Below are 25,522 nucleotides of genomic sequence, written 5' to 3' on the forward strand. Positions count from 1 at the left end.
CTGCACAATGTCGGAAATTTGGCGGATCGTACATCCTTCTCTAACATTCGCGTTACGGAGAAATAGAGAAAAATGCTGAAGCGAATATGATTTTAATGTGTGAACAAGTCTGATTTAATGTTGTGCAAACTTAAATGTACATATTACGTTTCGTTTAACATATTTGTTGATTGATCGCAAATTACCAGACTGGCGTATTTTCATAGACATATTTCAGTGCGTATTCTGCATTTAATGGTGTATTCGGTAGACTGACTGAAGAATCAGTAAATCAATGAAACGACCAAAGAGAATAATCTAAATATATATAAATGGATGGAGTGGATGAATGTTTGTAATTGGTACTAGATAGTAAAGTAAAATACGGCGATATATACACTGTAGGACACTTATGTATGAACAGTATTCAATTTGAGTGAGACAGTTCCGACAGTGCGACAGTGCACACTGATTGTGTTTTACAAATAAGACTCCAAAAGAAAGATCAATAAAATGTTAAATTTAAAACAATAGGCTATTTTATCACACAGTGAAGTGAGTATTAGTGTCTTGAAAGTATTTTGTTAGGTACATACAGTGGGTGTTGTGTAATTAAATAAATTTGACTCTCCTATTTAATTCACATTGTGTTTTAGGAGCCATTTACACATGGTGAAAAGTCACGTACTCATTTACAACTATAAACAAAAATGATCCACGTAAGAAAGTGACAAATAAATAAAGTCGAAACAGTGCATGCATTTTGTCCCAACAAAATGGATATCAAAAATATTCAGAAAAACGCCATGCAAAAAAGTGCGGAGTTCACTTTCACTCCGCCACCCGAGGCTCCAGTATTTGAACCTACAGCTGAAGAGTTTTTGGATCCCTTGAGTTATATCGCTAAAATTCGTCCTGTGGCTGAGAAAACAGGAATTTGCAAAATTAAGCCACCATCTCGATGGCAACCACCTTTTTCGTTAGACGTAGACAAATTGAAATTTGTTCCTCGCATTCAAAAAGTAAATGAGCTGGAAGCTATTACAAGGTTAAAACTATTATTTCTTGAAAAAATCTTAAAATTTTGGGATTTACAAGGGTCACCATTAAAGATACCTATGATTGAAAATAAAACTCTGGACCTTTATTGTTTAAAATTTTGGGTTGATGAAGAAGGTGGTTTCGAAAATTGTAATACTCCTAAAAAATGGCGAAAGATAGCAAATTCCATGGGTTACAGTCAAAATACCAGTACAATGAATTTTTTAAGGAGCAATTATGAGAAAATATTACTTCCATATGAAATATTTGAGAAAAGCAAAGCTGATATTTTGAAAACAGTTAAAAAGACTGAAACAAAAACTGAATCTAAGGTTGGAGAACCTGGAAAATTAATGTTTAAAGAAGTATCAGTAGAATCAATTACCAAAGTCAAGGATGAGAGCGAAGTGAAAGAAGAAAAGCTCAGCAAAAGTATAAAGAAAACAAAAACAGGTTCAGATATTACAATTGAAATAGATTTGACCAAAAGTAATTTAGAAAATGAAGTATTAAAAAGAAACCGTGAGTTAAGAAGATTGGCTTGCTATGGACCAGGACCTAAAATGCCAGGACTCAATGATGAAGAATTTGATATAACTAAATCCAGAAAAAGACCGCGGTATGATTTGGATCCATTAGCAATTTATATTTGTGCAATTTGCCAAAAGGATCACAGAGATGACCTGCTTCTCATTTGTAATGGTTGTCAAGATACTTATCATACATTCTGTTTAAAACCACCACTGACAGCTGTGCCAGATGGAGACTGGCGATGTCCCTGTTGCATTGCGGCAGAGGTACATAAACCAGCAGAGGCATTTGGGTTTGCTCAAGCTGAAAGAGAATATACGCTTCAGCAGTTTGGAGAAATGGCAGATAAATTTAAATCTGAATATTTTAGCATGTCTGGTCATTTGGTTCCCACTAATGTTGCAGAGAAAGAATTTTGGAGAATAATTTCATCAGTAGAGGAAGATGTTACGGTTGAATATGGAGCAGATTTACATTCAATGGACCACGGCTCTGGATTCCCAACTAAATCATCTCTAAATCTCTATCCTGGTGATCAAGAATATGTTGATTCTGGTTGGAACCTCAATAACTTGCCAGTCTTAGAAGGCTCTGTATTAAGATTTATTAATGCAGACATATCAGGTATGACTGTCCCTTGGATGTATGTAGGGATGTGCTTTTCAGCATTTTGTTGGCATAATGAAGATCACTGGAGTTATTCTATAAATTATTTACATTGGGGTGAAGCAAAAACTTGGTATGGAGTACCTGGGAGTGGAGCAGAACTTTTAGAAAATGCAATGAAAGCAGCAGCTCCTGACCTTTTCAAAACCCAACCAGATTTACTGCATCAGTTAGTTACTATAATGAATCCTAACATTCTTATGGCTGCAGGGGTGCCAATTTACAGAACTGATCAGCAAGCTGGAGAGTTTGTTATCACTTTTCCAAGAGCATATCATGCTGGATTTAATCAAGGATATAACTTTGCTGAGGCAGTTAACTTTGCTCCTCCTGATTGGTTACCTATTGGACGAGAATGCATCACTCATTACAAAAAATTAAAAAGATTCTGTGTATTTTCTCATGATGAACTTATATGTAAAATGGCATTAGAAGGAGATAGATTAGACTTGGATACTGCATTACAAACACAAAAAGAGTTAATGCGCGCTACACAAGAAGAGGGATCTTTCCGTGGAAAGCTGGCAGACAAAGGTATTAAGAATGTTCGCAGAACTGCATTTGAGCTGCTCGGTGATGATGAACGACTTTGTGAAATCTGCAAAACGACTTGCTTCTTATCATCTGTTTCATGTAGTGAATGCAAACATATGGCATGCTTACAACATGCAGAAGTTATGTGTGAATGTAAGTGGGAGAAAAAAACCTTATACTATAGGTATGACATGGATGAATTGCATATAATGGTACAAACAATTGACTTTAGGGTTAACAGCTTTGATAAATGGATGACTGATGCCAAGACCCTTTTGCTCCCCACTGCCCCTGATATAGGTAGACTTCAAAAATTGAAAAATTTGATTGATGAAGCTGATGAGTTAAAATTACCAAAATGCAAGTTATTTCATCAGTTAAAAGAAGAATATACAAAAACCACCGAGAACACTGAACCGATTGTAATAGAACTTGATGATGATTAATTTAAAAAACCAACTGTAGTACAAAATATTGTAGTGATTGACCTTAAAATTATGATCAATGAAAAATTGTCATGAAGAGATATCAAATAATACTAGTGCTACATCTATCTCAGTCTAGAAAATAAGAAACTTGTTTCATATTAAAATTATAGTTGCAAGTTTTTATTAACTTCCTAGTATGTCATCAATAACATAAAATATTGATTCTTACAATGTTAGAGTATTATAATTTTTTTTTAAATATAAATAATAGCTCTGCACTCTTAGTTCTTATAACAAGGTTGCTGAATATTGTTATTTGTGTAGTATAGTATTATATCTGTATATTTGAATGTAAGGTTTAGATTGACATTGTAAGTGTTTTATGTAACTCTCCAATTTCACTTATATTTTATTTTATGCTGCCTCTTCACTCTGCGCATTTGGTCAAATATTCTGTATCCGATTGAAACAAAATAAACTTAAAATTAGTGTAATTTTGTTTAGACTTGGTACTGACTATTTGCACAAATTCGGTAAAGATGTTATACACCCACAATGAGTTATCATGATGATTTGTAAAGCTCTTATAGTCTTGCCGATGTGTTCTTGTGAAATGCTGTTATTAACATGATTATTAGTTAAAAAGATAAATATGCTATATTATTCTGAACATAAGTGTGTTACATCCCACCGCCTATGAATATATTTAATTTAGTGCTTTGTTTTAAAAATTGTTAAATTAGAATATGATCACTAATTATTTAAGTGTGTGCGTTTGAATTCTAGTGACAATTAATGGATGCATATATTGAACCTTTTGCTGTATTATTTAGACCTTTGCTGACTCATATAATAATACGATAATTGTGTGAAACTTCATTTATCTTCCATATCCAGAATTATTATTTTGGTTACATATTAATGAAAACATAATTGATCTCAATAAAAACTTTGCTGTTTCATTTAGGGACAATTGCATTACTAAAATTCCTTAAATTCCAAGCCAATATTTTGTAAAATACTAATAACAATTCTAACTTATTCTATCTATACTATACAAGAGAAATGAATATGCAATTTAATAATTATCCAAGTGAAATACTTATCACCTATATTGTAATGTAAAGTTAAGAAAGCAGAGTGTTTCGAAGTAATTTTATGTGTAAAGTAACAAAATGTCCGCTAAATTAATTTTATATTCAATTCCAGTTTATTCACATATTTTGTTGAGACATATGAAAGTTCAAATTAGTAACAGACCCAGAAGCACTTGTAATATTCTTGTTATAATGCAGAAATATAATTCTAAAATACGCGTATGATGTAGATAAGAATTTGGTGCCGAAACTAAACAGAAAAAATGTTTGGACATTTCTATTTCAGTAAATACTTGATCGAAGGGTAAATTCTATAAAAATGCCGATGGTGTCGTGTAGCAATATAGCCACAGTAGTTTAAAAATTGATAATACTAGTAGGTACATTCAGCATGTTTCGTTTATTTTAATATCCTGTGCAATGTTCTACAAACTGCGTATTGCGACTGCGTATGTATCATCATCCGGCCTATTTCCAGCGCTAAGCAGTGATCTCTTCCGATTTGAATAGCCGTTATACAATACAATGCAATTGAGACATCACAAGGTTATCAAAGTCTCCAAACCAGTTAACAGGATCTCAGAGTTACCTAATTGGTCGGCTCAATAACTGTCACGCATCACCTTTAGAGATTATTATGTGAAAGAATACTAACTACCTACGATCAGACTATAAAAGATACAAGAAGACGGTATGAAATGCGAATAAGCTATTACCCTCCAAAGTAAACAAATACAAGGTATTTTACGAATACAGATGCTGGACATAACTCCCGTTCGCTCGACGCATTCAAATTCTAGACATAAAAATTAAATTAATAAAAATAAAAACATTTTTCCACTATTTTTTGTAGGTATTCGGTTTCGAGTTGTTTCCCATTAGATGAAGTTCTTTTTAAAATAGGAAGGAACAAGGCCCAAACTTTGTGATTCATGACCATTAATATTCATAAATGATTCCTTGCTATAACTGTTATACCGACGACGGATTAATTTATATAAAAAAATTGCTTGACAATATTTTTTTTAAAGAATTTGGAAATCCAGAAATTTAACCAAAATGAATTAATTATTGATGTCTATCTTAATTTTCCATTTCATAAACTTAATATAGTGACGTAGTTGTAAGATTTATTTGATTGAGACTGCAAAATATATTTTTAAGTGTCGTAAATGTTCATTATGTTACACAAGGTAAATCATAAGTTTATTTACATTTAATAAAAATTTTCATTAGTGTGATTTGTACGTACTGTGATTTTTTGCTGCGAACACCTACATATATTATTGTAACAAAACGTGAGTATTATATAACTAGTAATAAATTATAATTTTCAGTAGTGCACGTTGAGACTTTTATTTAATGTAATAATCACAATGCATTTTATTTGAAGGAAAGGTTTTTATTAAATACTACAGCCATATTTGTTAACATTTTATTTAAAAAAGTATAAATTAAACATCACAAAGGTTAATTAATTGATAAAATATTTGGTGTAATAATCATGATCCGATCACGATAATATTGTATAAAGCTTAAATAATCATAATAAATATCTCCAAAATCCCTAAGCTACGTGTTTTGTGTCAAGAAGAAACATTGATTATACATTGATATCTTTAATAAAATTACACCTTATCCGACTTTCATTTGTGATATAGATAAATTAATAATTTCCTTAATAAAAATTCTACAGACGTCACAATAATATTAATCAGGGCATTCAATGCATGTCAAAATTTGATTAATTAGAGGATGTTTGAGTGTAATCATTATCTGATAGAAATAATTTGCTTTTATTGTGAAGTCTATTCAGAATTACATTAATTACTTAAGGCGAACGTCTATAGAAATAATATTTAATATAAAGCTGTGCAGGAATTGTTTAAAACTATTAATGCGATGAAAACATCAAAGGACGGATACATTATAGGTACAAGGACGGATGTTTTGAGTATTTTAGAACTTTGTTCCTTATGAACTACCTACATGAAAAAAAAACTGAATCGTTTAGACTTAGGAGTTCCATTTAAGTATACAGACGGTAGTTACATAACATACTAGAAATTAATCACAATAAATAACATAGAAAATACAACAAACCAGGTACGAAAGCGCACAATACACCGGTTTAATTTTACAATTTTAATCAATCAGCGTGTAAGAAAAATATTTTTTTTTTTAAATATGTGTCGCATGTTGCGTCATGTTTGTACCTACAGTGAACAAGACGGGATCACAGATTAAATGTCTAAATAAGAACACGGCATTAAAAAGAAAAATATTGCACTTATTATCCAGACTTTCTCGGTTTCCTTTACCGTCGGTTATCAAAAATTCATCTTTAGGTTAACATGATCTTAAATTATATTAGGTATTGCTTTTATTTTCTTCGTAGGCAGACGAGCTTACGATTTACCTTTTTTTATTGCTTAGATGGGTGGACGAGCTCACAGCCCACCTGGTGTTAAGTGGTTACTGGAGCCCATAGACATCTACGACGTAAATGCGCCACCCACCTTGAGATATTAGTTTAAAGTCTCAAGTATAGTTACAACGGCAGCCCCACCCTTCAAACCGAAACGCATTACTGCGGGGTGGTGGTACCTACCCGCGCGGACTCACAAGTGGTCCTACCACCAGTAAACTATCTAATGGTAAGTAGACATCGCCGCCCATGGACCCAGTAATGACAACAAAAGTGTACATACTAATTCTGTTTCGACTGACCTTAAAGTTATATCTGACAAAAGCCTACTGCGAGTTTATCAATAAAACAAGCTCGTTTATAGAGTTCACTATTTCCTAGCGAATGTCAGTCAGTTGTTAATTTTAGTTTGATTTTCGTACTAAATGACGATTACTGATTTTATCAAAATGTACCTAGGGTCGAGAAGAGAAAAATAAATTTGTTCCATGACAGCAAAAATGAGATCTTAAACATATAGACATAAGTGATTATTTTGAACACACAGCGAAGGAAAGTTAATTATGATATATGTAAATTAAGGTATTATTTCATATAGAGAAGTTTTTGATTCTCATTCTGTAAGAGAAAGGATTTCTTGGAAAAAGGCAATTTCTGTCAAAGTTTTTTTTTTTTAAATAATTATGATTTAAACTCGAAAGTACGAAAAGTCAAACTAGTCTTAATTATTATATATCTATGATCTACTAGCGAATCAGTAGGGAAAATAAAAATAGTATAATAATAGTTGAGGATTACAAATTACGCGATCTTGTAAATAAACTCTCAAAAACATGAGGCACGTTATTGAACCTAAGACATTGCACGGTACAGTTTAGAAAGAGCGTTTCTCCTGGTTTATTGTATTGTTAAAAGTATGAACATCTTAATACATTTATTAAAAAAAAAAACGAAAGAAAGTTAAAGCTTAAATTAAGTACGTACTTGTAATAAAAATGTATATTTTTACGAACGAAGTTACGACAGTCCATTTCACAGTCGTTTTGGTGTAACATAAATTTTACAATTAAAATCGACGGTACCAACTTTTGCCCCGTAGAAGTTCAGTAAATATTATACATAATAATATATCTTACAAAACACAAGCAAAAACAGTTTAATGTTTTAACTACGGAACGAATGTTACGTATTATTATTTTTATCTTAAATTAGTTCGCAGTCTTTTAGAGTTAAAATAAAAACCTAAGAATGAAATGCAATATTGGTGAGTTTAAAATATTCCTTTCTTAACTCTTAATTTTAAATGATTTGCTCTGAACTTAATATTATTTGAGTTCATATAGTAAACATAATACTTTAAGATTTTTTAAGTAAGTACAATTTTTTATTCAATATCATTTCAAGGCACTGCATAATGTTTTTTTTTTTTAAATCTAGCTTTTATACTGTCAAAGTTACGTTTATGTAAGTATCCTATAAATTCCTGTATTCGAACCAACCCTAGTTTTTTTCCAATGACTTAGCCGACATCGATTTAAGGGTACACCGATAGTTACAAAAAAAGGAAATTTCATTTTATTGCAACACCGCATAAATCGAATGTATATTTAATTTTGATAGAGAGTATTATTCAATCAGTCACTTAGTCGTTTAATTAAAGAAATTCTAAATTTACTTTCGGCTTATGCATAGTGATAAATATGTTTTAAAACCATTCACGTTCATTCTTCTGAGTATGGATGCTGGAATCACGTATCGAGACTAAAATAAGTACATACATATTCGGGATGTACTTATTTTATATCACTGGTACTGCAGTCAGGGTTGCTAGACCGAAAATTTCGTTAAACAAGCCAAAGGACAAAACACTGAAGAACCGTTGAAGAAATGTTATACATAAAAATGTTAAACATTGAATTAATGTAAATCATTAGCTGTCAGTGATTATTGTCCAATTTCGATCATTGAGCAAACATTATTTTTTGTATAACAACACTCATTACCTTCACATAAATATTGAATATTATCAAAACTATTCTCGAGATTCGAATGTCGAATATTTATTAACACAATATTAAAAAAAAACATGTTTACCAATTGTTAGGTAAAGGTAGCATGTGAGAACATTCCTTTCAAAATGACATTGTGAGATATATATTAGCCGTTGGACTAAGTATTCGGTAAGTATTTATAGTACGTTGCATTATAATGTTTTCTTATGGTGCAGCCCTACTTAATTATTTTTATTTTATTTCATGATTATTTTTCTTATTCGCTTAATTATTTTTCCAACAATGTTAATTGAACGGATTTAGTTCTCGACATCACTAGTAGATTTTTTTTCCTATTGAAAATCTCAAATTGAACTTTATCTTATCACCCACTTTATGTGATGACCATGTAACAAACAGTATGAAGGTAAAAAATTTGTATACCAATTTTTTAAAATTAAAGTAGAAATTTAACGCCCTATGGAAACTTTAAGATTAATTTAGGGATATGTTTTTTTAAACATGCTTCGCATTTCAGGCTCCGATGTCGATAATGTACAGACCTAGGGAGATTTTTTAAGAAGCTGTCGTCACTGTGTCTCGCATCTCTCTCCCTTTCGTCTCGATGGGTAGAGCGAGACAGGCAAAGGCAGCTAAGACCGCCGCCAATGCGTACACCCCGGTCGCTATAGCCACCGAGTTCTTTAGTAACACCTGTATTCAAATATAGCAGAGCATTAGGTTGAGGATGTAGAAATAGATTGATGGTAGTTGGATAAAAGAAAATATTTCGGCTTTTATAGGTGTGGTCCGGGATATTTTTGTCTTTCTAGATGGGTAGACAAGTTTACTTGGGACAGTGAATATTCAAACGTAAATATAGCGTATCATGTTGAGTCATGAGGTCGAAATTTCAATTATTTTAGATAGAGATTATTTCGTAGACCACGATTTGGTTTTTCCGCTGGCATTGTTGATGTCGATTAGCGATGGTAACCACTCCCCACGAGGGTAGTGTGTACTTAATAAAAAAAATAATAATTATACTGTCCTAATCTTAAAGCTAAAACGTATTAGTGCACCGCTAACAACTTTTAATGAACCACAAGTAAATAGCACGTACTTTATCTATGGATTAACATTTAATTGTGACGTATCCGGATTCACCTATGAAATCAGCATTTCAAATTCAACGCACTTAAAATGTATAGAGATACTAGCTGACCCGGCAAACGTTGTGTTGCCTTAAATAGGATTTCTAGGGAAATTCTACTGTACAAAAAAAAACCTCATTTAAACACATAATACCTCATTTTAAACAAAAAAAATAATCCAAAAAATTAAAATAAAAAATAAATGTTTGGGTTGGACAACCCTTTTCACTTAGGGGTAAAATAGATAGTAGCCGATTCTCAGACCTACTGAACATACTATTGATACACAAATAAAACCAAAAAAACATGGCTGAAAAATGTATAGTATTGTATAGCTCTCAAATATATAGTGTATAATCTATGATGTATAGTGAGTAAGTAAGACAGGAGACCGGCTTCGTCCTCATCCCTACTACGCGATGTTTGGTGGATGAGTGGTGACATCTGGCGGGGATAGCTGATCGATTGATAGTTGATCAGTAGTCGACCTCGAGGGCGGGAGATCAAATTCAATTTTAAAAAAATCATAATTAAAGGAACTTGAAATTATAAACTCTGAATAAGAATTTATCGTACTACAATTATAATATTTGATTGCCATCTTGCAACCTTATTGCGGATTTGTGCACAGAATAAAAAAATAAAAAAATCGGGATGGAAAAATAGGGGTTGATCGTATAAGAGTGAAAATTGAGAGTGATATGATTTTTTTTATTTTATGTCATGACAAAACAAAATAAAAAAACTTGCTAAAAAAATTAAAGTTTATAATTAACAAATAAAAAATAGGGGTTGATCATAGAGGGATGAAAAATTGAGAGTAACATCAGATTTTTTATTTTAATTCATGACAAAATAAAAATAAAAATGAAAATCTTGCCAAAAAAATTAAAGTTTATAATTAACAAATAAAAGTAGGGGTTGATCGTAGAGGGGTGAAAATTTCAGAGTAATATGAATTTTTTTATTCTACGTCATGACAAAATAAAAACAAAATTCTCGCAAAAAAATTTAAAGTTTTTAATTAGCAAATAAAAAATAAGGGTTGATCGTAGAGGGGTGAAAATTTAAGGTTGTATGTATTTTTGTATGCTGTATCATAAAAAAATGAAATAAAAAATTTTTGTCTAAAAAATAACAAATAAAATTTAGGGGTGGACCACCCTTAACATTTAGGGGGATGAAAAATAGATGTTGTTCGATTCTCATAGATACCGGATAAGCACAAAAAATTTCATCAAAATCGGTCAAGCCGTTTCGGAGGAGTATGGCAACGAAAACTGTGACACGAGAATTTTATATATTAGATAATATATGTTTACATAGAGACGAAAAACATATCGAGGGGTGAAAGGCTATTTGGTTTAAGCGACATTTTTTGAACTTTACAGGAGACCCATCTAATGTTTAAAATTTGGAAAACATATAATGAAAAAAAGAAACTTCTTCGGTTATTTGAATGGATTAACTATAATTGAAGTTCGATTAAAAACATCGAACTTAAAAGTTATATAACTAAAAAGTATCAATACGCCAAACAAAGCAAGACAGATATTTTTTTAAAATAATGAATTGTTTACCTGTGCCACGTAGGGCGTGATCATGGCTCCCAGTCGAGCGACCCCGCTGCACGCGCCCACCGCTGTCGCTCTCAGCGCTGTGGGGTACACCTGAACCAAAAATTACATAATGTTACACGCTGGTAAAGAACAACTAAAAACTGTATTCAACACTTAGAACACTTTACAAACACTTTAAAACTCTCAATTCGCTTCTTCCGCTTCGCTTCAGGTGATCCGTTCGCTGTCTCGCTTCGAGTAGTTCCGATTACTGACTGACTTTGCTAACGCTAACCCTAGCAAGAGCCGTGCTTCGCAGAATCTACCACCGGATCCGAAACGCGACCCACTGAGAAGATCCGGCGAGAAAATCAGTAGGCTGTGTTTGAGGGTTAATTTACTCGTCGAGCCCTTCGTCGCGAGCGACGGGTTCGACGAGAACGGTGACCGGTGCTTGAGGTACCTAAAAGCACCGTTAGTGGATCGGGAGGATCCGAAATGACGTGTATGGGGCGACGTCGACTGCTTTCCATTCTGTCCGCAGCCTCAAATAGCCCCTCAATCAGCTTAGGTAGGAAAAAAAAAAGAAACGAAGCACTGCTCTTGCTAGGGTTAGCGTTAGCAAAGTCGTCAGCCCCGTGAGCACATATACTTTTTAGGGCTGCGCTGACATAGCCTATAATGATTATAGTGTGATGTACATTTACTTGTAGCGCAATATTATGCCATTTAATTGTTTTCATCGATTACCAAAAAGTCAAATTTAAGAAACAAGTGCTCAGTAGGTAACACGATAGAAATATACTTGTAATAATGTATTAAATACCTCTGGAGTGTAAACATAGGCCGCTTGGAAGAGTCCAGCTATAATACCCCGAGCCAGGAACAAAATGCAAGTGAGGAATGTTCGACTGTGAAGTACACGATAATTCAACAAGTTATTAAAAAAAAAACACACTATACACTTTTTTATATAGCTATTCTGGTTTGATTTAGTACGCATGCCTACGACCACGTAGTACGTCACTAGTTAGTAAAACTTGACGCACTTGGACGACAGGGTTGTCAAAAAAAGACTACGATAATGTAATTCTTGCTGTATTCAGTAGGGTTGTGTGTTTCATTTTGTTTTATTATTATATTTTACTAGCAGCCCGTCTTCGCTTCGCTTCGGGTACTATAATTTATTATTGATTATATTGAAATTTCTTTTAGGTATACTCGTACATTTGTTTTAAACGATATTTAGTTTTTGTTTAAATCCCCTTTTAAGATAATTGCAGCAATTGCAGCACGCATTCTGTCAATGTTATGTCAAATGTCATAAGGTTACTTTAGAAAATCATTACAAAATATAATATGCTGGTTATTTATTCTTTAATTTTCTAATTTTGCACGCAATTTGTGTAATTTTTTTCTTTCTTAAGAATCTTCTCCTGACAATAACAAACGCAACAAAAAAAGACTGACCTAATTAGTTGCCGGCGTTCTGAAGTTATGCGCGTACATATATTTGACAGATTGATTTTTATCTATTTCTATTATATAAATCTACAATGGTTTGGATGATTACGAATGGTTACGGATGTTCCGTTATAACTACTGAACCATGCACCCGATTGACTTGAAACTTGGTATCCATGTAGAAAATACATGTACTTAATGGATAGGCTAATATTTATATGAGTGTTTGATTCCCTACACCAGTTGCGGGGGCGTTAATGAAGATAATCTTTGTGGGGGTGAGAAATAATAATGTTAATTTTAAATGCCCAGCGAAGCGGACGGAACAACTAGTATTACATAAGATGAGAACAGCTTCTTTTTATTTTTTTCCTTATGATTGTTATATTCTTGTCTCACTATGTGAAGTCGACACGGCGTGTCTTCTTTTACCATTCAGGCCTGTCATACGTTATCTCTGTAATTTCACCGTTATCTCACATTTCCACATAGCCTATCCAAGTCATTTTAGAACGCCCTCTCCTCTCTTAAGACAACAGTATTGAAATTAATTATATAGTACAGCGGTCGGGGAACCGGGGTAAAATTAACTCTTGGGAGGGGTCAAAATGAAACTTTTGTGAGTAAAAAGTATATATTGAAGTGAAACTTCTTTAGAATCGTTAAATTTTTTATTATTGTTTTCTTTTCAAAATTATCATGGGTGCTATAATATGAAAGATACAAAAAAGAAGCGATTTAGTATTTTTTTGTTCTTCACCATGGGGTAATATCAACTTACACAAAAATATTTTGCGGTAATAATTAAAAATGTTCCCCGACCGCTGGTATAGTAGATAATACGGCTTTAGTATTGTTATCTCATTGTTTCATATCATATCATGACATGAAAATTGATGATGATTCTATTAGGTACTCGGAGCTGCTATAGCAGTGCATGTTAAGAAACTATTTTTAGAACTCACCATCCGTTTCTAGATTGGATACTCATCTACGTCGCGCAATGAGCTTAACTTGATTACATTCGGTATGATAACTTTCGGTTTGAAGGGTGAGGCAGCCGTCGTAACTATACTTGAGACCTTAGAACTTATATCTCAAGGTGGGTGGCGCATTTACGTTGTAGACGTCTATGGGCTCCAGTAACCACTTAACACCACGTGGGCGTTGAGTTCGTCCACCCATCTAAGCAATAAAAAAAAGGATTTTAGACTTACTCAGAGTTATAAATCAACACGCAGACGCACAAAGCGAATATTATGAACTGCGTCGCCATTGTTCGTTTGCGACCGAATTTCTCGATAATGAATATTGTCGCGAAAATACCTGTAAGAGTAAATTATTTTTATGTTTATTAAGCTATTGCATAGCTTTTATCGCGGGCTTTGTTATACCAAAATCTACAGTTGTGTGAGTGAATTCATCTTCAGAATCTATTGTTAGAATGTAATAAGAGATATATTCTGGTAGAATACCTTAATAGAGGATTATTAATCGATATTTTTTATTTATTGCTTAACAGGCGTGGACAAGCTTACGGCCCACCTGGTGTTAAGAGGTTACCGGAGCTCACAAACATCAACGTAAACGCCGCCACCCACCTTGACACGTGAGTTTTAAGGCTCACAAGACCTCCTATCACCAGTTATTACGTAAATTACTTTTATTTTATGAGTAATAGGGTGGGCACTCGTGAAGCCACGATTTTTTTTTTTTTATTGGCCTTGAAGGCAGACGAGCATGCGGCCCACCTGATGATGAGTGGGTACCGTCGCCCATGGACTACAGCAATCCCAGGGGCAGAGTCTAGCCGCTGCGTATCGCTTAATACTCTCCACAAGTCTCATTTGAAGAAGGACATGTCATAGCGCTCGGGAAACACCGTGGAGGGGAGCTCATTTCATAGCCGGATGGTACGTGGCAAAAAAGATAATTTACCCGGGAACTCTGCTAGTGTAGTCCACAATAGGTCCATGTAATCTGTCGTCTGAAGCGGCCTGCAGTCAGCGGCACACGCTTCCTCCAGTCCACCAGGATTCGATTCGAACAACTCTGTCGCCATCAGGACTAAGCCGTAGTAACAGAAGGCACAGGACATCCTAAAACGAAAAAAAATATATCGACGCTTTAAAGCCAAACGTGACTAAGCGATAGTGCCTGAACTTTACAGTAGACTAATTTAAAGTTTCAAATACCTGAAAAAAAATCTATTTTAACGAATCTAGCTGTAGGATTCAAATGATTTTAATAGACCTAGAAATATATTTTTTTTGCGCATCGAATATGGTTATTGCCTATCATTTATGTACAAAGCAGTTATTGTCGCTTAGGCACGTTTGCCTTTCAAGCGTCGATATCCTTTTAGTTGACTGCTACGATTACTATGTACTTCTATTGACGGTAGGCATCCCAACTTCACTATTGTAGTGGTACATTACACAACAGGATTGAGTCTTCGTTATTCGATGGTTCGGGGTGGGTGACGGCGTTGACTTAGTTATGTCGATAGACCTCTAAAGACTTATCTGTGCTTTTTTATTTTATTTTTTATTGCTTAGTTGGGTGGACGATCTCACATCCCACTTGGGGTTAAGTGGTTACTGGAGCCCATAGACAACTCTCTACAACGTAAATGCACTACCCATCTTGAGATATAAGTTCTAAGGTCTCAGTATAGTTACAACGACTGCCCCACCCTTCAAAGAAGGGTGGAGGCACCTACCCACGCGGACTACTAAAAGGTCCTACCACCAGTAAAAAATGAAGAGAATGAATGAATTCGTTCAAGAATGAAGTGTAACAAGATATGTTTTTTTCATATAATTTTAATTGAAGCCATATCTATTTTCTATAGGACTAGACATTTTTTACCATATAAACCACAGCAGAAGGCTAGTATTCCTCAGATGCGGTATGAGCAAGTGCTTCAATCTTCCCCGTTGACCTATGCCCACAGAATCATCGCACACCAAACGCCCAAGTAACATGGGTCGACCGTTGTCTTGTGCAATCTGAGAAAAAAAAAACATAATTTTGATGTGCCTTTGGAAAACATACAGCATTGTATTATGAAGAAGCAGTGTGTACTTAGCTTAGATTCCTTGTCTATGTCCAACCATAGACCGTCAATTTAGTTCCATCTTTAGCCGCTAGGTGCTGCCAGCAAGTATAAAGGGAGCGCAGCCATCTTTGATCTTCATAGCGTTGTGTACTTTCGTACTGTGAAGTCGCAAGTCCACAAATATTTATTCGACTTCTTATTAATTGCAAAAAATATTTATTTTGTGTTTCTATGAGTGTTATTTTGCAATCGTTACGAGTATTATTTACCAATCCTATCATCGGACGCCATGAATCACGCGTCATCTGTTGGAGGTGATGTTGAGTCAAGCTCCATAATTTCCGAGAGGGAAGATGTCCAGGCGAGACGCGATGGAGACGCCTCGCGTTCGAACAGCTCGTCAAGCGAAAAAGAACAAAAGGAGTCTCTGCGTAAGAAACGACGGGATTCAAAGGTAACGGTCGATCTGCGAATCGGCTCGTTATCCCACCAGGTCAGTGACGTTGTAAATCTAATAATGCACCAACTGTGTGTAACAATTGAATGTAACGAAAAATGTTGTAAACAAATTGATCTCGTCAATACGGAAATTTTGACAAAAACACAACAGATTTAAACTAATAATCTTTGTAACATAATTACTGAAAACTTTGACAAATCGTCTCCGTCGTACAAGTTACCCGTAAAAAGCGTTTTAAATTGTATACGGAAAAAAGGGCCGTATGTATAGAAATAACACGTCAAAGTTTAATTTCCGTGGTCTCTAACAAAGTATCCTGTTGCCAACGCACCACTCATTGAGGAATTTTTGTTTGATAATAGTAAATTGAAATCTATTCAGTCCCTCGGAGGGCTACAATCCTATTTGTCACGATCTCGTACAAAAGGTAAGCCAAACATTATAAACAATCATAGTCTGTAACATCTGGCACAATCCAGAGGGGGGCAATTGAAGACACCGACGGGAGGCACTGAGTGCCACCAAAATTATAATAATTTGTAAACCATGTATGGTTACCAAATACCGTAAAAAAAAAAAAAAAAACCTTTTTTCTGCGGAAGAAAAGCGACGGATCAATGCGTCCAATTTTGGATCTTCGAGAGTTGAACAAGGTCGTAAAGATAAAACACCTCTGTTTTCGGACACCTAGGTACCAAACTTTCTCCACCCAGGGGACTGGATGATAGAATTGAACATTTCTCAGGAATATTTTTCTAGTATCAGTCGCAAAATTTCGTCGATACTTCTTGAGGATCAGTACCAAGGTACCAGTATCAGTACCTCCAGGAAGGAATCGGTACCTTCTTATGAGTTAGTATGAAATGACATGCCTACCCTTCGGTCTGGCTTCAGAGCCACACCTTTTTGCTTCTATAACATGCGGGTCGCAGAGACCTTGCGTGCAAAGGGAACTCGAGTGCTAGTGTCTACTAGACGACTTCCTTTTTGGTCGACCAAGACAAATCCAAGTTGAAACTTCAGGCTGCAGAAGCTGTGAAGCTTTTGGATTAACCTTTTTTGCTTCCATAACATGCTGGGTCGCAGAGACCTTGCGTGCAAAAGGAACTCGAGTGCTAGTCTACCTAGACGACTTCCTTTTGGTCAACCAAAACAAATCCAAGTTGAAACTTCAGGCTGCAGAAGCTGTGAAGGTTTTGGATTATCTGGGCTGGCATGTCAATTTCCATTATATAGGGTGCTCGGTCGCTCGGTCGCTCGGTCGCGGAGATATTGCGTGCAAAGTCGAGTGCTAGCTTACCTACACGACTTAATCTTGTTTCACCAAGACAAATGAACGTTTTTGTTCCCATAGCATGCTCGGTCGCGGAGACCTTGCGTACATAGGGAAGTCAAATGTTAACGTACCTACGCGACTTTCTCTTGGTCCTTGAAGACAAATACACCTTTTTGCTTCCACAGCATGCTCGGTCGCGGAGGCATTGCGTGCAAAATCGAAGTGCTAGCTTACTTACACGACATGATCTTGTTTCACCAAGACAAATAAACGTTTTTGCTCCCATAGCATGCTCGGTCGCGAAGACCTCACGTACATAGGGAAGTCAAATGTTAACCTACCTACGCGACTTTTTCTTGGTCCATGAAGACAAATACACCTTTTTTGCTTGCATAGCATGCTCGGTCGCGGAAACATTGCGTGCAAAGGGATGTTGAGTGTTATCCCACCTACGCAAATCCCACCAGGTCCATCAAAAGAAGTCCAAGTTGAGTCTTCAGGCCACATAAGCTGTAAAGCTCTTGGATTATTTGGGCTGCCAAGTCAGCCTTACAAAAAATCAATTAGTACACTGGTTCAAGAGATGACATGTCTAGGGATTCGATGGAAAATTGCGAGAAACGAAGTGGCCACTCAACAACATCCTAGCTCAAACTCTGACGGAATTACATCAATCTATGCTAACTTGCAAATTTTCTTGCGAAGTTTCAAGAAAGGGGTAAAAAAAAAACAGGCCATCCTGCATGTGTTAACAATTAAATGCAGTGCTGACGCGAAGCCACATGTTAGACATTGCCGATACACAAAACCAACCATTTCCTGGCAACGGAAGCTTCGGACATGTGTAGGGGTTACAAATGCAGTGCTGACGCGGAGCCACATGTCAAACATTGCCGAGACCCAAAACCAACCATTTCCTGGCAACGGAAGCTTCGGACATGGGTAGGGGTTACAATTAGACAAAATATTAACGTCCTGTCTATGGTCAGCTCAACAACAGAAACGGCTCACCCACAAAAGAGCTATTTGCAATGGTAGTGACAATCAAAATGAATCTGAAAGTATTTCACTAACGTTGACCTTTTGATTTTTAAACCTAAGCGATAAGTTCAAGATAACTGTCAGCTTATCTCTCGGGGAGATACGACATCATAGCCGACAGGCTATCACGAGGAAATCAACCTGCGAAAGGGCACTTTTTACCACAAGTGACCACAAAAGTTTTTCGAAAGTGGGGTCATCCGGATATAAACCCATTCGCCGACCAAGATTGGATACCTTCAGCAGACCGTAGAGGATGCAACTAGCATGGAGAATTCCTCCTCTCAACCTTCTCCCCAAAGTACTGACTCACTTCAACAGTGTTTAGGGAACCTACCTGGTAGTGTTCCCAGACTGAGCGAAAGCATTTGGGTTTCCAAGCCCTCAGATCCCGAACGCTAGATAACTCGCACGAAATCCAAAACCTGCCTCCTCCACAGGTTAAACATTAACCCTGAAAGCTTAGAAAGGGGGGGGGGGGGAGGTTGTACAAATAATGACTGGTCTAAACAGGAGAAGATTTGTTGAAAATTAGCTGGTGTCAATCCACTTTGTCAGCATACTTACCAGCAACTAGAAGATGGTGCATATGGTGCTACAGTTTTAAAATTGATCCTAAGTCTGCAGATGTTGCCAAATTCTTTCTTCTTTTCCAAAAAGAAAATTTTGCCTATAAAACAATCCTTCTGCATCATAAAGCAGCGCTGTCGATTTTCTGTGGGCGAAATACATGTAGGACAGCAAACATTCTCAAGCTCTCTAATAAAAATTGCTATTTTAAAAAAGCCATCGGAATAGCTAAACAAAATTCAACTACTTATTACAATTTTACTAAGTGTAGTCCCATTCACATGAGATCCGAGAATAGTTCTAAACTGGTTTTCTTCAAACCCAGCCACCACATCACGCCTCAATGTAGCTTGAAGGACACCAACAACCATGTTGCTGGCTACGGGACGCAGAGTTAATGACCTTACTTTGCTCAACATTTCTAAAGACAGTTTCTTTGATAACAGAGAAAAACATCTTTCTGATAACAGTCTTTGGGTCTAAAATTGAAATCCATTTTCGTCAATAATCTGCATAAGTGCTTTCTAAACATGAAACTAAAGACATGCCCGGTAAGATTCGTAAGGACTTTTTTCTAACTATGTGTGTTGTCACAAAAGCGGCATCCCGTACTGTAATTGGAAACTGGTCTTCGTTCAACCTTACGAGGTAATGGCATCAACGCATCTCTAAGAAGTGGTAGATCAGCAGTAGCCTCTGAGATGGATTGATAATGAACCAATGGACGAAATACTTTCTAGAGGCAATTGCAAATCATCCAAACGTTTACAATAATTATCGCCGAATAATAGAGCTTCGTAAAGATCCTCACGATTCTTTTTTTCAACACATTTACTTCTACATGATGTATATACATCATTTATACAATTTATACATTTTCTTGTATATACAAGATAAAATGTTTATTACAAACTTATAAATATTTTTTAATTATTGAATTAACGTGGAAGTTAACAACTGTTTTTTCGATTTAATAATTATATAAATTATGAACATTATCATTGCGCTTCATAATTTTATTATGGCTTTACTTATTTCATCATAGCGTTGTGCTTAATAATTTCACCAGCAGATAACAAACACGTCTTCATAATACAATGCTGTATGTTTTCCAAAGGCACATCAATATTACGGTTTTACATAACAATAAAACCGATATTATGTGCCGAGAAGGAAAACATACAGCATTGCAGGAAGTTCTTCCTGGTGAAGACTATGAAGATCAAAGATGGCTGCGCTCCCTTTATACTTGCTGGCAGCACCTAGCGGCTAAAGATGGAACTAAATTGACGGTCTATGGTTGGACATAGACAAGGAATCTAAGCTAAGTACACACTGCTTCTTCATAATACAATGCTGTATGTTTTCCTTCTCGGCACATAATATCGGTTTTATTGTTATGTAAAACCGTAATATTATTATACATGACTTACAAACGTTTTTATTGAACAAGAAAGCTGGCTAAAGTAAACTTTTGAAAATGAAAATTTTGTTGTCTTTTTTGTAAGTTGAACACAATGTTTATATAAAACTTACAAACAACTCATAAAGACTTACTTGTTCAAGAGTAGCAAGTGCTTTATCAGCTTCCCCGCTAGCCACATGAAATCGAGCCGACTCTGGCAGCCACTGTAAACCAAATTTCAAAGCCAAATGAAAGAGCATAACTAAAATTATCAATTTTAGAATCTACAGAAAATTTCTAAAAGACGACATTTTCTGATTACACTAAGTTGTGATCTAAAATAGCATAGTATAGCTATATAATGTTATAAACTCGTTCGGAAATTACTCTAGTATTGAAACAGCTTAAATTTAGTCACGGGATAGATTGCGAAATTATAAAAAGAAAATCATAATGGACTATGAGGTCGCTGCCATAGCGGTGCGCGAGTGTGAGAGAGATAGACACATGTTTCTACTGCGGACTAGTCAATAGTCTAGGTCTAGGTCTTAGTCACAAAAGACAGTACAAACAATAGAAACAAGCTGGTAAATGAATACCTGGATTTTCTGTTGACAGCAAACTGATTCTAGTTCTTTTTGTTATTCCTGTGGTGGACTCAAGGGTCAATCAATCACCATTTTCACTATATCTTTGGGACACACTATATTATTGTTTAAGCAAAAACTTACAGGGCATATGAGTGCGAACATAAGCAAGGGTATTGTAGACAGAGCGAGTAGCCAGTGAACGCCGAGAGTCGGCATAACGACTAATGCGAGTGCCACTTCTAAACATGCTCCTAACGCCCAGAAACACTGAAAATAAATCGTATTTTGTATTTGGTTTTCAATGAAAACATATTTAGTTTTAATATTCAACAGCATACTTACATCCAACAATACTACACATTTGGCTCTTTGTTTGGTTGGCAAAAATTCAGCATACAACGTGACACTGAAAGAATTTGAATTTATTACACTTTATGATCAACAAATTGTAATCATCGATTCGTATTTTTTTCTTGTTATTAGACAGATGGGAACGAGTTCAGAGCCCACCTGGTGCTAAGTGGTTATCAAAATCCATAGACTTCACAACATGAATGTTGTTACCCACTTATTACTATTTTTATATGAATATAATTTTATTCTATAAACTCACGACTGGGGCACACATCCAATAGCAAAACCAACTAAGCCTCTTAAAAAGAGTAACCAAAGAAAATTTGGTGCTATTGAGCTAAGCAGGCCATAGTAAAACAGGAGCACGCCACACATACTAAGAGCCTGCAAAAAAAAAACAATAATTACTACTGTCATAACAAAGTTTCAAAAATAAGTAATGTAACCTTACAACAACAAAATCATTATAATAATACTTCACAAGTTGAATTTTTATTTTGTTCTACCGTACAAAGTTTTTTTTACCATGTTATTATATTTACTTACAGTTTTTCTGCCATATCTATCACTAATGTTTCCCCAGAATGTTGAGCTTAGCATCATACCCATGAATACAACTGTGGTAGTGAGAGCTTGTTGGTATCTGAACAATAATAAATTTTTGCCTGAGTCTTTATTGAAATATATATGATATGAGAAATTATTTAAGAGTATAACATTAATTGTACATATATCCTATGCGTTCTTTAGATACTGGTTGTTGGAGCATATTTAATAGGGTCAAACTTAAGTATGGCTTTCATTATTTTTTTTCTTTTTTAGACCTCACCGAGCCAAATTTGCATCAAGAGGAATTATTTGGTTTAAAGTATATTATATATTTTTCTTTATTTAATGACATTTATTGTGTAATGTAAGTAGAAATATAATACAATATGAATTCTTAATATTTAACAGTTTTATTTATATCACAATCAGAAGGCATACAAGAAAATACACTTACTTGCTTATATTCCATTCGCAGTGTAAAGCTGGTGACAGTATACTTAGAATTGTCATCTCCATTGAGTCTGCCATCCAACAGAGCCCTGTGCATAATGATAGCTTCACTTGGAACCAACCGAAACCTAGAGCATTTACAGCTTGTGTTACTGTGAATGTGTCTGAAACAAACCAATGTTATCAAAATCAAGGATTTAATCAAGACTTAAGAACTTGTTTGAGATTTAAAGGAACTATATGCTAACCACTACCACTACTCCACCAACAGGTGTGCTCATTCACCTAGTAGTATTAATAAAAGAATTCTAAAAGGCTATACTAGAATTAAATTATTAGTTTTATATTATTTTTCATTAACATATATTTTAAGTGCTACATAATTTAGATTAACTAATTAAATAATAAAAAACTTTCAAACACCACAATTTCCATCATTAATTTATCACAAGAATAATGTCCCGGGTTTGAAGTCATTTTGAACCAATTTTTATTTATTTTTGTGACTAGATGTTTTTTGCATGTATGCAAACAATGGTACATTGCATTTTCATTGTGATGATCTCCTAGGTCTACCTTTTTTTGTTGCTATATTATAGGCAAACACCCATGCTGACACTAGAATGCCAGGGGCACAGTGAAACCATTGCATTCTGCTCAGGATTCATTTGAAGGGCATAGCACTCAGGGAGCACTGTTAGTTAATTCCAGGAAAGTATAGAATGTGGTAAAACAAATTCTTTAAGTGCACTGTCCATGAACATAGTTGGTTTTTTAGAAGTTTTTAGGCACACAGATTGCCTAGAAACTCCTAGAAAACTAGAGTGGAATCATGGGAAATACAAAACCATTATTGTTTTAAGCTTTGGTAAATTTGAACCAAGACTTCCAAGCTAATGGCAGGTGCTTACCGTCAGGGACTACAGTTACTGAGGCCATTTCAATTTCTTGTGGAGGCGGCATCGGTGGCGCTAAAGACCGAACCGCAATTCCACTCTCATCTAAATCCTGATATCCTTTGGCACGACGCATTTTTATGTAGTTTTACAGTCGATCAAATGAAACCAAAAAAATTTTGACGTCGAATATATTAAATCCAATTCCATGTAACGGGAATGTTTGCAGTGATGGATAGAACTTTCACATTTCTTTAACATGGGTCGTTGAAATGCCGAGAAGTAATATTATACGAAAAATGTTTTATTTAAATTATATTATTATGTTTATTGCGTTGAATTATAATTGGCATATTCACATTCAGGAAAACACAGAATACATTCTTTCAGAGCTACACAGAAACATACATTTCCCTCAAATAAAGTTTAGTGAACTATTGTTTTCTTTTTCTTATTATTGTTACTTGTCAGTTTGACTTTGAACTAGTTTGAAGATTTGATTGACAAAGTCAACGTCAATCTGTTTCAAAGACAACATTAAATTACAATGAAAATTGCTTGATTTTAAGCAAAGAAAACATCACTTTTTCTTTGCGCTGTTCACCTAATAATATGCCGAGCACCTGATGAAAATAAGGAAATATATGAGAATCAATCATCCTTCACTACACATTTTTTCTTAATTTTTATTTCATTTTTTATTTTTTATTGCATAAATGGGTGGACGAGCTCACAGCCCAACTGGGGTTAAATGATTATTGGAGCCCATAGACATCTACGACGTAAATGCGCCACCACGCGCCACGTGGAAATGGCCACCTTTGGGTTTTATCCAGGCCTTTAATCTGTTTGGCTACAAATATATGGTTTAACGCACTGTTTCCAAGGGAAATTTCGCCTCTGCTTGCTCCAAAAAATTTTTTAAGGGACTCAATGTCGCCGTGTCGTTTAGAGCAGACCATGTTCTCTATAACTGACCACAATTTGAAGGCTAAAGGGTTGAGGTCCGGGCTAGACGAGGGCCAGTCTTCAGCTCTTATAAGGTCTGGTATGTTGGTTTCAAGCCAGGCTTGGGTAGTTCGTGCCTTGTGACCAGATGCAAAGTCCTGCTGGAACGTCCACGGTATATTTTTACTAAGTGTATTGTTGAGAGGTTTCACAACATGACCCAAGACTGTATCTTGATACACTTTAGCTGAAGTTTTCACTCCTTTTTCACAAAAATGTAGTTTTGTGACTCCTTGATAAGTCACGCCCCACCAAACCATCACTGACGCAGGATGATGACCGCGTTGTACCTTTCCAACCACTTGAGCAGCTTCTTTAGAACTGTGAGTGTACACTTTATGATTTTGCTTATTGTAGTGTTTGTCAATCGTAAAATTTTGTTCATCGGTAAAGAGAATATTTCTGTGCCTTTCACCTGCGTATCACGACAGAAGGCGTTTTGGTCGATCCACTCGCTTTAATTGTAAAGATTGATGTAGGGCATGTCCTTATATCTACGATAAGCACCGAACTTCAGGTCTTGTTTTATAATACGCGACAAAGTCCTAGCGGCAGTCTTTTGTAAGATTTTTTGCTTCCTAATGGGGTTTTGACGAATTCTGGCTTTAACAGCATTAACAACAGCCTTTGTAGTTCTAACAGCACACGGTCACCCCGATCTTTTCGGGTCTTTGACAGACGAAGTTGATAGTACAATATACGAACATACGATTGATACCAAGCTTTTGAAGTGTCTGGAATATGACCGACGGCTCCATACCCAATTTGTGCAAGGCAATCAAAGCAATCCTATTTTCTTAAATACCCCATTCCATATTGTAATTTGATAACGAACACGAAAAAATATGTGAAATGGCGCAAAGTCAAAAGAAGTTTTTAAAATAATACGCGTGATCCAAATTCAAAATAATTAAAAAGTTAAAAAAAAATAAAGTTTATAAGTACTTATGTAATAGTACATATTTATGGTCAGAATAGTTATAAATTTTT

At 35.2% G+C, this 25,522-nt stretch overlaps 2 protein-coding genes across 3 annotated transcripts; one reads left to right on the top strand and one right to left on the bottom strand.

Moving 5' to 3' along the window:
- The first annotated feature begins 56 nt into the window (after positions 1-56).
- Positions 57-5,620, top strand: LOC100533205 (histone demethylase). Of its 2 annotated transcripts, XM_012691259.4 has the most exons (2): positions 57-534; positions 636-5,620. In XM_012691259.4, the coding sequence occupies exon 2, from the start codon at positions 756-758 to the stop codon at positions 3,195-3,197; it is 2,442 nt and encodes an 813-aa protein (XP_012546713.1). In that variant the 5' UTR covers positions 57-534; positions 636-755; the 3' UTR covers positions 3,198-5,620.
- Positions 5,621-5,697: 77 nt separating this feature from the next.
- On the bottom strand, positions 5,698-24,072 carry LOC101743177 (synaptic vesicle 2-related protein). The gene is made up of 13 exons (XM_038014710.2): positions 23,540-24,072; positions 22,633-22,792; positions 22,176-22,272; positions 21,889-22,013; positions 21,618-21,681; positions 21,417-21,542; positions 20,838-20,909; positions 15,744-15,883; positions 14,811-14,971; positions 14,090-14,198; positions 12,235-12,319; positions 11,430-11,519; positions 5,698-9,409 (listed from the first exon to the last, which is right to left on the bottom strand). Exons 1-13 carry the CDS (start codon positions 23,658-23,660, stop codon positions 9,272-9,274), a joined length of 1,488 nt encoding a protein of 495 aa, XP_037870638.1. The 5' UTR covers positions 23,661-24,072; the 3' UTR covers positions 5,698-9,271.
- Positions 24,073-25,522: the final 1,450 nt, after the last annotated feature.

This window comes from Bombyx mori, chromosome 12 (genome assembly GCF_030269925.1).
Source record: "Bombyx mori chromosome 12, ASM3026992v2".
Classification (NCBI taxonomy): Eukaryota; Metazoa; Arthropoda; class Insecta; order Lepidoptera; family Bombycidae; genus Bombyx; species Bombyx mori.